The sequence below is a fragment of the Myotis daubentonii genome, chromosome 8, assembly GCF_963259705.1.
Source record: "Myotis daubentonii chromosome 8, mMyoDau2.1, whole genome shotgun sequence".
Classification (NCBI taxonomy): Eukaryota; Metazoa; Chordata; class Mammalia; order Chiroptera; family Vespertilionidae; genus Myotis; species Myotis daubentonii.
The window spans coordinates 38,134,479-38,148,931 of NC_081847.1; the positions used below are offsets into that span (position 1 = coordinate 38,134,479).

General features: G+C 51.6%; 1 protein-coding gene across 2 annotated transcripts in view; it reads left to right on the forward strand.

The window, feature by feature from the left end:
* Positions 1 to 14,453, forward strand: part of DLGAP4 (DLG associated protein 4) — a 178,862-nt gene that overhangs the window by 96,798 nt on the left and 67,611 nt on the right. For both annotated transcript variants that reach the window (XM_059706047.1, XM_059706046.1), the window contains exons 3-6: positions 4,649 to 5,719; positions 8,428 to 8,672; positions 11,073 to 11,187; positions 14,335 to 14,385. In XM_059706047.1, the coding sequence (XP_059562030.1) occupies positions 4,721 to 5,719; positions 8,428 to 8,672; positions 11,073 to 11,187; positions 14,335 to 14,385 (1,410 nt within the window). In that variant the 5' untranslated portion in view covers positions 4,649 to 4,720. The remainder of the gene's footprint in view (positions 1 to 4,648; positions 5,720 to 8,427; positions 8,673 to 11,072; positions 11,188 to 14,334; positions 14,386 to 14,453) is intronic.

The window sequence follows — 14,453 nt, forward strand, 5'->3', positions numbered from 1 at the left end:
TCCAGGGACTGCTGTGAACATACTAGAATGTTTGGCCATTCCACCCACATCATTTCCAGCCTTTCATCACTCAGCTCACCCTCCCACGCCCCACTCTAGTTGTCTGCCTTTCTCTTAACAACAGCACTCAACATTATACAGGACTGTCTTCTCCCTTCATTAGGACTCTCTATCTCTGTTAATGCAGCCGTAGACAAAACCAGCCTTTCTAGTAGCACCAACTACAAAACATATGAGTAGGAAATCGTAAGGCATCTGGGCTGATTAAAGGGAGGGGCTGTGAAGAAGACAAATGGGATTGGTAATGTCTGAAAAGGGGGTTGCGTTCAATCCGTTTGGGGGTCTTGACAGTCATACCACGGAGTTTGGACTGAGGAGGGAAGAAAATCCACCGAAGGTTCTAAATTAGGGAGAGAACACAATCATACGGGTTTTGGTTCATGCTGGGTTCTGCCCCTAGCCTTGTCCCTGATTGGCTCTCACATGCTCACAGGCCAACCCTGGCTCCAGGATGAGCTGGGGTAGGGCAAGGAGGCCCCACTGTGCAGATGAGAGTAGCAGCTGCCGACACAGAGGCACCATGGAGCAGCAAGGGCTCCCAGGGAGGCAGCAGCTTCGCTGGTTTCTCCACATTTCCATGAGGGCAATGAGGCTTATATTAATGAGAGGTAATTATGGGCACCCGGATGGGCCTAACTATAGCTCAGAGACAAAGGGAGCCGAGGCAGCCAACTGCTTTCCCTGCAAGGCCAAGGCCTGCCTATTTTAAGATCTCCCCAAGGTAAGGTTCCCATCACCCCTGGGTGTTGGGTGGCCGAGGGACTGACACCCAGGGTTTCAGGAACCCTGACCAAGAAAGCTCAGAGGGAATCAGTGTGACGGGATGTCCAAACGACCTTCACTCAAACCCCCTACTGCTTAGAGATGGACTGTGAGGCCAGAGAGAGGGACCAGTCTGAGGCCACAGCAAGTAAAGAGCAGAGGCAGGATTTGAATCCAGGTCCAACTGTGTGCACTTTCCACCATGCAGTGCAGTATCCCTCCCCTGGAAGCTTGACCTGTCCCCAAGAAGAGTGCACTGCGAGGTGATGAGGAGAGAGTGACTGATATTTAGTTACCAAGCACCTAGATGCAGTGGCTCTCTACAGGACACCACAATTAATCCTTAACATAACCTCAAAAAGGAAAAGTCATCACCTCATGTTATAGAAGAGGAAACTGAGGTTTAGAAGGAGTAATTACATCGACAAATGTCCCAGGGCAAGGAGGGAAAGAAGTAGACTCAGTTATGTCCTATTTTAGGGCCAGGAAACACCCTGAGGTTTGCATGGGAAGTCTCTGGGAAACATCTGTGACAGGTGAGGGTTGCAGGATTGGGCAGAGGCAGGAGTTAAAGGGAAATGCAGGTACAACAAGGGCCTCAGCTAATCCCAGGGGGAGCTCTGGAGCTGGGACAGCCCTTAGGGTTGTTCTGAATTGGCCAAGACAGCCAGGCCTTGGTGCCCACACATCAACCAGATACTGGACTCGGGCTGCCCCTGAGGAAGGAGCAGGACCTTGGTGAGGCATCTCCCTTTGGCTGAGAGCAAGTCCTGCTGGTACCCAGCTATGCAATATCAGCAGCCAGTGCTCTTGGCAACTGGAGATATGAGTGCCTCAGTCTGAAGGGGAGACCTGGGCAATCTCCACTGCCTGCCCATCTCCAGATCCTTTCTCATTCCTCTGCCCCTCTGATGAGAAGAACCAGCTCTTTCCCACAAGGAGGTTATGGGAACATGGACTCGTGTTCTTTGTGGAGCTGACAGGCCAGGGGATGCTGGGTGGCTGCTTCAGTGTTAATGAGGCCATCAGTGCTAATGAGGAAGGAAAGAGTGAGTAGCTGTTCCAGAAAAGTTGAAAAACATGACCTATTAAAAGCCTATAGGGACAGAATGGGAGAAAATACTTGCAAATCATGTATCTGATAAGGACTTAATATATAGAATGTATAAAGAAATCCTACAACACCACCAAAAATGACAGAACACCCAATTAAAAATGAATAAAGGGCCCTAGCCAGTTTGGCTCAGTGGACAGAGCATCAGCCTGAGGACAGAAGGGTCGCAGGTTCGAGTCCGGTTGAGGGCATGTGCAGGAGGCAACCAATCGATGTGTTTCTCTCACATTAATATTTCTTTCTGTTTTCCCTCTTTCACTCTCTCTAAAAATCAATGAAAAAACATCCTTGGGTGAGGATTAAAAAAATAATAAATAATATATATTTTTTAAATGAATGAAGGACTTAATATAGATTTCTCCAAAGGAGGTATATAAATGGCCAATGAGCCCATGAAAAGATGCTTAATATCATTAGTTATCAGGTAAATGCAAATCAAATTCACAGTGAGATACCAGTCCATACCTACTAGAACGGATATATTTTAAAAAGAAAAGCACAAGTGTTGGGCCCAGCCGGTGTTGCTCAGTGGTTGGGTGTGACCCATGAACCAAGAGGTCACAGTTTGAGTCCCTGTCAGAGCACATGCCCAGGTTATAGGCTTGATCCCCTATAGGGGACATGCAGGAGGCAGTTGATTAATGATTCTCTCTCACATTGATGTTTGTATCTCTCTCTCTGCCTCTCCTTTCTTCTCTTTCTAAAATCAATAAGAACATATTCAAAAACAACAACAAATATTGGTGAGTATATGGAGAAATTGGAACCCCACACATTGCTGGTGGGATATAAAATGGCACAACCACTGTGGAAAACAGTTTGGCAGTTCCTCAAAAAATTAAACACAGAATTACCATATGACCCAGCAATTCTACCCCAAGGTATATACCCAAAAGAATCAAAAGCAGGAAATCACACAGATACTTGTATGCATTGTTCGTTATAGCATTATTCATAAACCAAAAGGTGGAAACAACCCACATGCCCAACAGTAGATGAATGGACAAACAAAATGTGGCATATACATACTATGGAATATTAATCAACCATAAAAAGAAATGAATTTCTGATATATATATATATGCTACAATATGGATGAATCTTGAACACAGTATGCTTAGTGAAATAAGCCAGATACAAAAGGACAAGTGTTCTGGCCAGGTAACTCAGTTGATTAGAGCATCATCCCGATATGCCAAGATTGCGGGTTCGATCCCCAATCAGGGCACATACAAGAAGAAACCAGTGAAGACATAAATAAGTGAAACAACAAATTCCTCTTTTCCTCTCTCTCTCTCTCTAAATAAATTAATTTTTTAAAAGAAAAAAATTTTAAACAAAAGGACAAGTGTTACATGATTCCACTTATGTGATATCTAGACTGGGCAAATTAATTGAGATAGAAAGTAGATTAAAAATCACCAGGGACTCGGGGAGGGCAGAGAATAGGAGTTATTGCTTAATGGTTATAGAATTTCTCTTTGGGCTGATGAACAAAGTTTGGACATTGGTAATAGTGGTAGTTGCACAACATTGTGAACGTAATTAATGCCACTGAACTGTACACTTACACATGGTTAAAGTGGCAAATTTTGTGTTCTGTATTTTATCACAATAAAAATAAGACCCATGGGAAATAGGTAAATCCATAGAAACAGAAAGCAGATTGGTGGTTGCCAGGGGCTGGAAGGAGAAGGAACAGGGAGTAATTGCTTACTTGGTATATCGTTTTCTTTTGGGGTTAAGAACATGTTTTAGAACTAGATACACAGCACTGTGAATGTACTAAATGTCACTGAATTGTACACTTTAATATGTTATGTGAATTTCACCTTAATTCTTTTTTAAGGGAGGAAAAAAATCTGTGGGGAAATGAACTCTATGAGATGCAGCCAAATGGGTACTTGGCTTTCCCATGACACCTTTGTTAGGTATAAGAAAGTCAGACAATAAGTGAATTAAGTTTCTAACTCAAAAGATGAACAAGGTATTGGAGAAAAGAAAGTTCCCTGGACCCCAGTGTGGGAGTGACAGAAGCAGAGCATACAGAGAGGGGATGCCATCTGGAAACATAACCAAGGCAGAATCACTGTGACTCGGGGACTGTCATAGTTGGGGTTCCCCAGACGCATGCCCAAGACAAGGATTCAAGTGCAAGTACTTCATTTAGGAGTAGACAGCTCAGTGTGGGAGGGGAACGTAAGGCAGGGAAGGAGAGGCAGCCAATGAAAGGAGCGTTATCAGCCTTGGCCGGGTGGCTCAGGGCACATGCCTGAGTTGCAAACTCGATTCCCAGTTGGTTGAAGCATCATCCCATACACCAAAAGGTTGCAGGTGCGATTCCTGGTCAGGGCACATATCTAGGTTTCAGGTTTGATCCCCAGTCAGGGTGCACACAGTAGGCAACCGATTGATTTTTCTCTCACATTGATGTTTCCCCCTCTCTCCCTTCCTCTCTCTCTAAAAATCAATATTTTTAAAAATCCTCAGGTGAGGATTAAAAAAAAGAAGAAGAAGGGAGCATTATCAAGCAAATGACCACTGTGGGCAGCTGGAGCTCAGCCTCACTGGGCAGCTCCAGGAGACAATGTCTGAGGCTGGGGGAGGTGGCCAGGGGCCCAGGTTCACACTCATGTGGTCCTCCTAGAGCAACCTTCCCAACACCCTAACCCCTCCAAATCCAGCTGACCCCTTTCTGTCTTCTCTCCCCAGGATAGCCGCTGCCCGGGAGAGGCGACCCGGGCACCCCGCTAGGGTGACGGCCCTGCCCCAAGGGCCGAGATCATGAAAGGCCTCGGTGACAGCCGCCCCCGCCACCTCTCCGACAGCCTGGACCCACCACACGAGCCCCTGTTTGCAGGGCCTGACCGCAACCCCTACCTGCTGTCGCCCACAGAGGCCTTTGCCCGGGAGGCTCGCTTCCCTGGGCAGAATGCTTTGCCAGGGGATAGTCTCTTCCCACTCAACAACCAGCTGCCACCACCAAGCAGTACCTTCCCCCGCATCCACTATAATTCCCACTTCGAGGTGCCAGAAGAGAGCCCCTTCCCCAGCCATGCCCAGGCCACCAAGATCAACCGGCTGCCCGCCAACCTCCTGGACCAGTTTGAGAAGCAACTGCCCATCCACCGAGACGGCTTCAGCACTCTCCAGTTCCCCCGCGGAGAGGCCAAGGCCCGGGGCGAGAGTCCCGGTCGCATCCGCCACCTGGTCCACTCGGTCCAGAGGCTCTTCTTCACCAAGGCACCCTCAATGGAGGGCACAGCAGGCAAGATCGGTGCCAATGGCAGCAAGAAAGGTGGCTTGGAGGACGGCAAGGGCCGGAGGGCCAAGAGCAAGGAGCGGGCCAAGGCCGGGGAGCCCAAACGGCGCAGCCGCTCCAACATCTCGGGCTGGTGGAGCTCCGATGACAACTTGGACGGTGAGGGTGGTGCCTTCCGCAGCAGCGGGCCAGCCTCTGGGCTGATGACACTAGGCCGCCAGGCAGAACGCAGCCAGCCTCGTTACTTTATGCACGCCTACAACACCATCAGTGGGCACATGCTCAAAGCCGCCAAGAACAATACCACTGAGCTGACTGCCCCACCACCCCCGTCCGCACCCCCGGCCTCCTGCCCCAGCCTTGGGGTGGGCACTGACACCAACTATGTCAAGCGGGGCTCCTGGTCCACTCTGACCCTCAGCCACGCCCACGAGGTGTGCCAGAAGACCTCAGCCACCTTGGACAAGAGCCTGCTCAAGTCCAAATCCTGCCACCAGGGTCTAGCCTACCACTACCTGCAGGTGAGTCCCTTCAAGGGTCAGAGTGGGGGAGGGATGTGAGGAAGGCACGGTTGTGAGGTCCAACTGGGTCACAGATTCACTTGGAAAGTTGTTTTAGTCAGGCCTCTATACTCCCCTAGGAAATGGGCGACCCGTGATACCTGCTCATAAGGGGATTCCTTCCACTGGCCATGCTCTCAGCAGACATTGATTAGCTCCCTTCTGAGATCAGCCCTGAGTGGGGACCAGAAATGTCCCTGCCCCGTAGAAGACAAATCTGGAAGCTGTGCCATCTACCCACCTCATAGGAGCAATTGCATGGTGTTCTAATTACCAGCCTCCTGCTTGCTACTCCCACCAGACTGGGTTCCTGGAGGACAGGGACCAGATCTGGTGCAGCTGTATGTCCCCAAGGCCCAGGACAGGGTTTGGCATAGAGGAAGTACTCGGGAAATGTGAAGGAGAGAGGGGTAGATGAACAGACGGACACTTAAATGAACAGAACTAGAAATAAATAAGACATAGCCCCGATTGTCAGGATGCTTGGAGAGAGACACATGAACAGTCATGTCAGTGTGAGCAGGATGTTCTGGGGAGAAGCATGGAGGGCTACAGGAGTGCAGAGGCCCTAACTCAGTTTGGGGGACTAGCTTTATTCTTTCAAACACGAATGTTTATGGAGGCACTTGTGCACCAACTCCACACTCAAGGAAAGAGGCAGAAAGCTCAGACATCTCCGCTGCCACACATCCCCCAGGTTTCTCAAGGGCAGGGAGATGGCAGAGCCCAGGATGTGGGTGGAAGTTAGAGGAAGCAGATTCTAAGTACATGTCAAGCTGGAAGGGGCTGCTTCTGTAGGTAATGAGCTGGCGTACCTTGGGGGAGGGGAGGATATGCCAGTGCAGGCCTGGCCAGGCTTTGGGAATACATTAGATGCATTTTGAACCAATGAACATCAAAGTCTGACAAAGGCCTGACTTCTTGTCATTCTATATAAAATTCCAAAGCAGTGAGACTAAGGGGGAGAAAGTCTATTTTTTTAATAGGGAGAAAATGAAATCTAGGTAGTACTTTATATATTTAAGGCTTTTATGGCTCTCAATCCACTTCCTAGTTTAGAAATATAAGTAAGAGTTTTGGGTGACCTGGCTCTCTCTCAAAATGGTATGGTTGGTCTGATCATGTGAAAATGCTTCCAAAACACCATGAAAGGGTGAGCCTGCAGGCCCTGGGGCTGTGCTGCTTGCTTGCATACAGAGAGGGAGATGGGTGGGGGCTATGGTTGCAACACATTTTGAGCAGAAATATACAAGGCCGTGTTCCCAGGGACAGATAGAGGTAGGGAGGCTGGACTAGCAAATGGTTTGGGGATAAAATGTACAGGCTCTCGTGACTGTCTGGGTAGTCAGCCGGGGAAAGGGGTTTGAGAAGGCTGGAGGGAGCCCCTAGGGTGGGAGTCCAGAGAGGGACCATCCCTCCCTCAGCTGGGACTTGGCCACTGGCAATGTGGTATTTATGGTGCCTGTGCGGCCATGCTGATTCGGGGAGTGTGCATTTGTGTACCTAGTGAAGAATGGATATGTTGTGTACACTGAGAAATATGCGTACCTGGGCATCCACGGGGAAGTATAGACCTCGTGAGGGTGTGTCCTATGTGTTGAGGAAAAGATATGGTGATCTGGGCACATGTTGAGATGTGTCCATGATGCAGTGGTGGCAAGCATGTATGTGAGGTGTGTGAGTATGCTCCGGGTTCACGTTGTATACATGTTGAGGGGTGTACACATGATGTAGGGGCTACTGGGGTGCATCCTTGGTGAGATGGGTGTGTATGGGAAAGTATGCTTGCTCTCAGATATGTACACAGGACAAGGCCTGTTTACTCTGTGCTGGCACTGAGGTGCATGTAAGTGCTGAGATTTGCATCCTCATTCATCACGAGGTGAACATCCACTGCGTGTACATGTGTGTATTAGATGAACGAGGGGTGTAGGCTGTGGGTGCAGCCCTGCAGCAGAGCCTGGCCTTAGAAGGACAGAGGGGTTCCCCTCTGTTGGTTTCTGCCACTGTGGACTAAGACTGCCTCACAGCTGTGATCTCACTTGCCCTTATCACAACCCCTTCCACAGGTGGGATGCCCGAGGTTCAGAAGGTAAAACCCCTTTCCCAGCTTACCAAGGGGCTGCTCCATTCTGGAAGCCAGCTCTCCAGTACCTCAGTTTACTGACCTGTGGGATGAGGGATTGTGATTGGCTTGGAGGACGCAACCCCCATGCTGATATGCCATCGTTCTCTCCCATCCTAAGGCGGGGTTCTTGGTGTCAGGTCTGGGGACCTCCCTCAGGCCTGCTGTTCTCATCTGTGCAGCGGGATAGATCAAAAGCCACCCTCTGAGAGAGCAGGGGAGGTGATGAACACTGGCTACTCAGGAAGGTAGCTGCCGTGGAGGCCTTGGTGAGCATACACCCTTGGGCAGTTTTGCTGGGGCACCCAGCCTGGATCCATGGAGAACTGTGAGGTCGTAGATGGGCAGGGACTTGCGTATGTACGGCCCATAGAGAAGCTGTGGCAGAGCCGGCCCTGGAACCCAGCTATCCTTCCCAGCCCGGGCTGCTTCCGTGGCAGTGCCCAGCACCAAAGGCTGAGCTCTCCGAGCTGGGGAGCCCGAGGCTGAGCGGCCGGCGCTTCCCCGGAAGTGTCTGTGCTGAGGCCGTTCCTCCCTTTCCCAGGTGCCCGGCGGCGGTGGCGGCGAGTGGAGCACCGCACTGCTGTCCCCACACGATGCGGACGCCACAGCGGAGGGCCACATCCCCTGCCGACGCATGCGCAGCGGCAGCTACATCAAGGCCATGGGCGACGAGGACAGCGACGACTCTGGCGGCAGCCCCAAGCCCTCACCCAAGACTGCGGCGCGGCGCCAGAGCTACCTGAGGGCCACGCAGCAGTCGCTGGGAGAGCAGAGCAACCCGCGCAGGTGAACGCGCAGTCCCGCCCCCTAGAGCCCCGCCCCAGGCAAGCCCGGCCCCGAAGCCCCGCCCCTAGGAGTCCTCTAGTCCGCCACGTCCAATCGGGCCCCAGGAGACCTCAGCTCTCACCTGAGCCCCGGCCCCGCCCCCGCCCGTGGAAGCCCCACCCACAGGTTAACCCGGCTTCATTGGAGCTCCGCCCCTTCAGGTGAGCCCTGCCCGCACAGGAATTCTTCCCCTGGGGAAGCCTCATCACGCTTCCTACCAGCCCCGCTCACAGGTAAGCCTTACCACCTAGGTGAGCCCCTCTCAGTTATGCCCCATCCCTGGGAACCTCTCCTTCCTCCCTTTCGGCTGCCCCCAGAGAGCCCAACCTCACAGGTGAATCTTGCCTCAGATCCAGGTGAACCCGAGCCCACAACGGTCCGAGCCCCCTAGGTGAACCCGCCTTCACATTAACCTCTGACCTGAGATGCCCGTCCTTAGGTTGGCCCTTGCACTTGGATGAGTTGACTTTGGAAAGCCCCTCCATTCGGTGAACCATCTCATAACTGCCCCCCCTCCCCTCCCAGTTAAGTTCTGGCCACAGGTGAGCCTCATCCTTTGGTAAACCAGGAAAGCCTCTCTAGTGACTGGCCCAGGTAAACCCTGCCCTTAGGAGTGCCGTCCCCAGGTGAATTCCACTCGCACAGAGGACCTGCCCCAGGGAACACTTTACTTCAGGCGAGGAGAACCAAGGTCACCACTTATGTTAGCACTGCCCAGGAAAGGTCAGAGGCCCCTCTGCCCATCCCTCTGTAATGGACCCCTGGGGTGAGCTCCAAGATTGGGAAGGAGGGAGGATCCAGAAGTCAAAGAGAGATAGACAGCCTTCACCTGTCCCATCACCCGCCTGCAATTCCACTATTCAAGCCTTATCCTGTTGCTTTAAGACTTGGAAGAGTTCGTGAAAGTGTGAACAAATGAAACATATGCACACAGAAAGCAGCAATTAAAATGTTAGAGAAAGAGGTGAGGCATTCACATGCAGAAGTCGCCATGGGGATTAGAACAGAAAAGAATGAGAGGCAAGTTATGGAAAGTATTGAATGAGTACAAAACGGGTGAAACGTGGTATAGGGGATTCAAAGTCCACTGAGGAAGAAAAACAGAAGCAAGTCAGAAACAAACAAAAGAAAGACTAGGAAGAGTTAAAGGAAACAAGCTTAGTCCTAGTTCCCCAACTACTGGGGGCATAGACCCAGGCTTCATGGAGGAGGTAGTTTGGGAGGACTGAGACAGAGGAAAGACAGGCCAGGTGACAGCAGGACTGAGGCAGTGAGGGGAGAAGCCAGGAGTCTCGCTGGCTGGGACAGAGGCAGGGAATGGTCTGCTGGAGGGAATTCAGGACACTACTGGCCAGTCCCAGGTCAGTCCCTCTCTGAGCCTCAAGTGAGAGGGATGAGCTAGCTGATCTCTAAGTCCTCTTTTAGGCCTGAGACCCCACAATTCTATGAATGACCAATGGACACTGATGTTGGAGAGGTGGTTGGGACCAGGGCAGAGGCCCTGAATAAGAGGAAATCAATCAATAATGGTAGCAGTAATAGTACTGAGGACCGTCTGCTAGCACTTGCTGTACTCTGGGATCTACTGCCCCAGTGCACTTTAATCCGCACCACTGAATCCTCCCCGTCACAGCCCCGCAGGCACGCACAGTGTCATTCCCACTTAATAGGTGAGGAAACTGACGCTTAAACAAGGGTGATGACTTGCCCAGGGTCACCCAGTGAGGAAGCTGGACTCCAATCCAAGCCCGTCTATAGCAAGAGCCTGAGCTGTTGGCTGCTTGGACCTTGTCCCCAGAGCAGTGAGGGGGTGGAAGGGGGCAGAAGCAGGGTCAGGTAGATGTGAGAAAGATGGAAGAACTGGGGCCATGGAGAGAATTGGTGAGTCTTCAGGGACCTGGTGGAGGCCACCTGAACTCCTGCTGAAACTGATGCCCTTTGGGCAGTCCTAGTCTGAGGTCAGTGCTGTGGGGTCTTGCCCCCACCTCCTCTGTCCAGCCCCTGGAATTGCACCAGACCTGCAAGGGAGGGGACTGTAGCATTGAGCTGGTGTGGGCCACCTCAGGATTGGAACGGTCAAACGCAAGCTTATGCTGCCACCTCACGGCTGCAGCGGACATGACAAGTGTGTACTTCCTGCACCTTCCAGCCTCACAAGGCCTCCAAAGGCGAGGAGTGCTCCCCTTGCTCTCACTGCCCAACCACCACCACCACCACCACCACCATTACTCGGGCTGGCAGTGACCTCCATTTTTCTCTCTGCCGTTTGATGACCTTGGCTAGTCTTTCCCCCTCTGAGCTTCAGTTTCCCAGGCTGAACAGTGGGTGAGCTGAGCCCTGTCTGCTCCCCACCCCCACCAGGAGTCTGGACCGCCTGGATTCCGTGGACATGCTGCTGCCCTCCAAGTGTCCGAGCTGGGAGGAAGACTACAACCCCATCAGCGACAGCCTCAACGACTCCAGCTGCATCAGCCAGGTGAGGGTGGTGGGCAGCCAGGACAGTTTGCTTGGCAGACAGAGCCCACCTCTCACCCAGGGGGACACACATCAATGCCCAACCCCTGTTGAGTGGTCTGCATTGTGCTTCTGTTTAGTCTGTTCTCGGAGCTACCTATGTGTGTCTCTCTGTCCCACTGACTGTCCTGTGGCTGGTGAGCAGTCACAGGGCCTGACATTGCATGGCCTAAGCTGGGTCCTGAGGGAGGGCCCACACCATGGCAGTAGATGCAGGAGTCCTGAGGTTAGGGAACTGGAGACCTGGGTTTGGGCCCCATCTTGTCACTGACTAGAGGAACCCAGAACAAGTCGCTTCCTCCCAGAGCATGTTCCCTGATTTACCACAAGAGGGTGGTAATTTCTATTTCAACAGATCGTGAGGAATCAATGAGATAATGAACATAAAGTGCCCAGCAAAGGGTCACTACCTTTATGGTGCTTATTGCTATCTTGCTGTGTGACTTCACACAAATTGCTTCTCCACTCTGGACTACTAACAGCAATAAGCATACGGTGCTGCACTTTTAATTCTCAGCTCCTCGAACCCTCACAGCCACCCCCAGAGGGGGCATTATTATTCTTGTCCTCATTTCAAAGATGAAGACACTGCAACTCAGAGAGGTGAGGTCACACAACTAGGAGGAGGCAAAACTGGGTAGGAATCCAGAGCTGTCAGACCCACCTCTGGATCCCAGCCCTTGCCAGGTGTTCAGTACTTTAGAGTTTGCAAAGGTGGAACTAGCCAAGGCTTGAGGGCTTCCCCCATGGAGTGGACTTGGAGACAAGGCCCAGAGAGAGCATACCCCAGCCAACAGTAGTACAGCAAGGCAGCGAGGGCAGCCAGATGCGGACCCAGCCTTCTCTCTGTGTGCAGTCCCATGGCCCAGGCTAATGGACTGCTTAGAATCAGAAGGCTTTGGAACCCCCAACTCCTCAACACTCCATTATTCCTATTCTGGCCAAACCTTTCCCAGGCCCCCAACCTCAGATTGTTATTCCCAGACTCCAAGGAGACTGACCTCAGGTGTGGGGAGGGGTACAGCATCCCAGACATGGGACCCTCTGCCACCCTCATCCTGGCCCCACCAAGTCTTACCTGAATAGTTGTCCTGGCCTCCATGCCTGCCACCTCCAGTGTGGTCTCAGTGGCCAGAGAGAGCTTTTAAAAGACTTAAGTCAGACCCTGGCCAGGTAACTCAATTAGTTAAAATGCCATCCCTATATGCCAAGGTTTGGGGTTCAATCCCCAGTAAGGGCACATTCAAGAGTTAACCTATGGCTATATCAATAAGTGAAACAAATAGATATTTCTCTTTCTCTCAAATCAATAATTTTTTATTTTTTAAATATATTTTATTGATTTTTTTTACAGAGAGGAAGGGAGAGGGACAGAGAGTTAGAAACATCGATGAGAGAGAAGCATCAATCGGCTGCCTCCTGCACACCCCCTACTGGGGATGTGCCCACAACCAAGGTACATGCCCTTGACCAGAATCAAACCTGGGACTCTTCAGTCCCCAGGCCGATGCTCTATCCAGTGAGCCAAACCGGCTAGGGCAATTTTTTAAAATTACATATACAGTGGCCTGACCACTGTGGCTCAGTGGTGAAGCATTGACCTATGAACCAGGAGATCAAGGTTTGATTCCCAGTCAGGGCACATGCCCAGGTTGTGGGCTCAATCCCCAGTATGGGGAGTGCAGGAGGCAGCCAATCAATGAATCTCTTTTATCGTTGATGTTTTTATCTCTCTCTCTCCCTCTCCCTTCCTCTCTGAAATCAATAAAAATAAAAAAAGAAATATACAGTGAAAGACTAAAGTCAGATCACACCCTATCCCTGCTCAAACCCTCCCATGGCTCCCACCACACCCAGGTGAGAGCCAGAGTCTTTACTGGGTGCTGTGAGGCCCTGCCTCCCTCTGGGACATGATCTCAGTTTGCTCTGTGACTCACCCTGCTCTGTCCACACTGGCCTCCTCTCTGCTCCTTACACATCTTATCCCTGCCCAGGTCACTGCATTTGCTATTCCCTCTCCCAGGAGCACTCTCCTATCAAATCTTTGCATGGCTGACTCTTCCCTGCATTTCAGGTCTTGGCTCAAATGTCACCTCCTCAGAGGGGCCTGCCCTCTCGTGTAAAGTAGCTGCCCTCTTGTGTAAAGTGCTTCATTTTCTTGGCAGCACTTATCACGATCTAGAATTACATTTGTTTACGTCTTTACTTAATATCTGTCTCACCCTTAAGACTGAGAGCTTCCTAAAAGTGAGGGCCTTGCTTGTTCCCCAGTGTCCCCCGTGCGGGGCACAGGGCATGCAGGTGGGTGCTGGATGGACAGCTTCCCTCCGTCTCTCCCATTCTATCATGTTCTCTTCTCTCGGCTCTCAGTCTTCCTGTCTGTACCTGTCGCCCTCTGTTTTTCTCTCACCTCATTCACATTTTTCTCTGACTCTAGTGTGTCTCATTTCCATGTTTCTCTCTGGGTCTGTCTGTCTCTCTCTCACACCCATCTTCATCCCCTGCCTGGCCCTGGCACTTGGAACATTTTTGTCCTTTAGCTACACAAAAAGGCACAAGATATCAGCCAGGCTGGGGACCCCAGCAGGTCTCTCCTATTACCCCCTGACTAGCCCCAGCTCTGTCCTAGCATAGGGTCCTCTGAACCCCCAAACATTCACCCCCAGAAGCTTGAGCGACCTGAGCCAAAGTCAGAGATTTGTCAGCTCTAAGCTGTGTCTCTGCAGCCTTGATTCCTGTCTGAGAGAGCTTGTCCCACCAGGCATTGGACTGTGCAGGCCCTGGCCAGGGAAGAGAAGGCTCTGGGCTCTGTCCCTAAACTACAGGTCCTGGGGGATGCCTGCCAGGTAAGAGGCAACAGACAGGGCATCCATGGTGCCAGGGGCCAGACCAAGAGAAAGATGTGTACACAGCACATTACAAATCCCCTGAAGGAGTGAGCCTCCCATCCCTGGAGGAAGCCAAGTGAGACCTCCTAGCACCTGGGCTACAGCCAGTCTGAGGAGGAGGTTAGACCAGCCAGCCACAAGTTCTATTGCAGCTGAGCCTGAACAACCAAGCCCAGCCCCAGCCTTAGTCTCCCCATAACCCTCCTCTTCTCTTTCTGCAGATTTTCGGACAGGCCTCCCTGATCCCCCAGTTGTTTGGCCATGAGCAGCAGGTCAGTATGTTTACCATTTTTTCGTACCCCAATCCCAGAATCCAGAGCTGGGTCTTAGGCCTGGCATC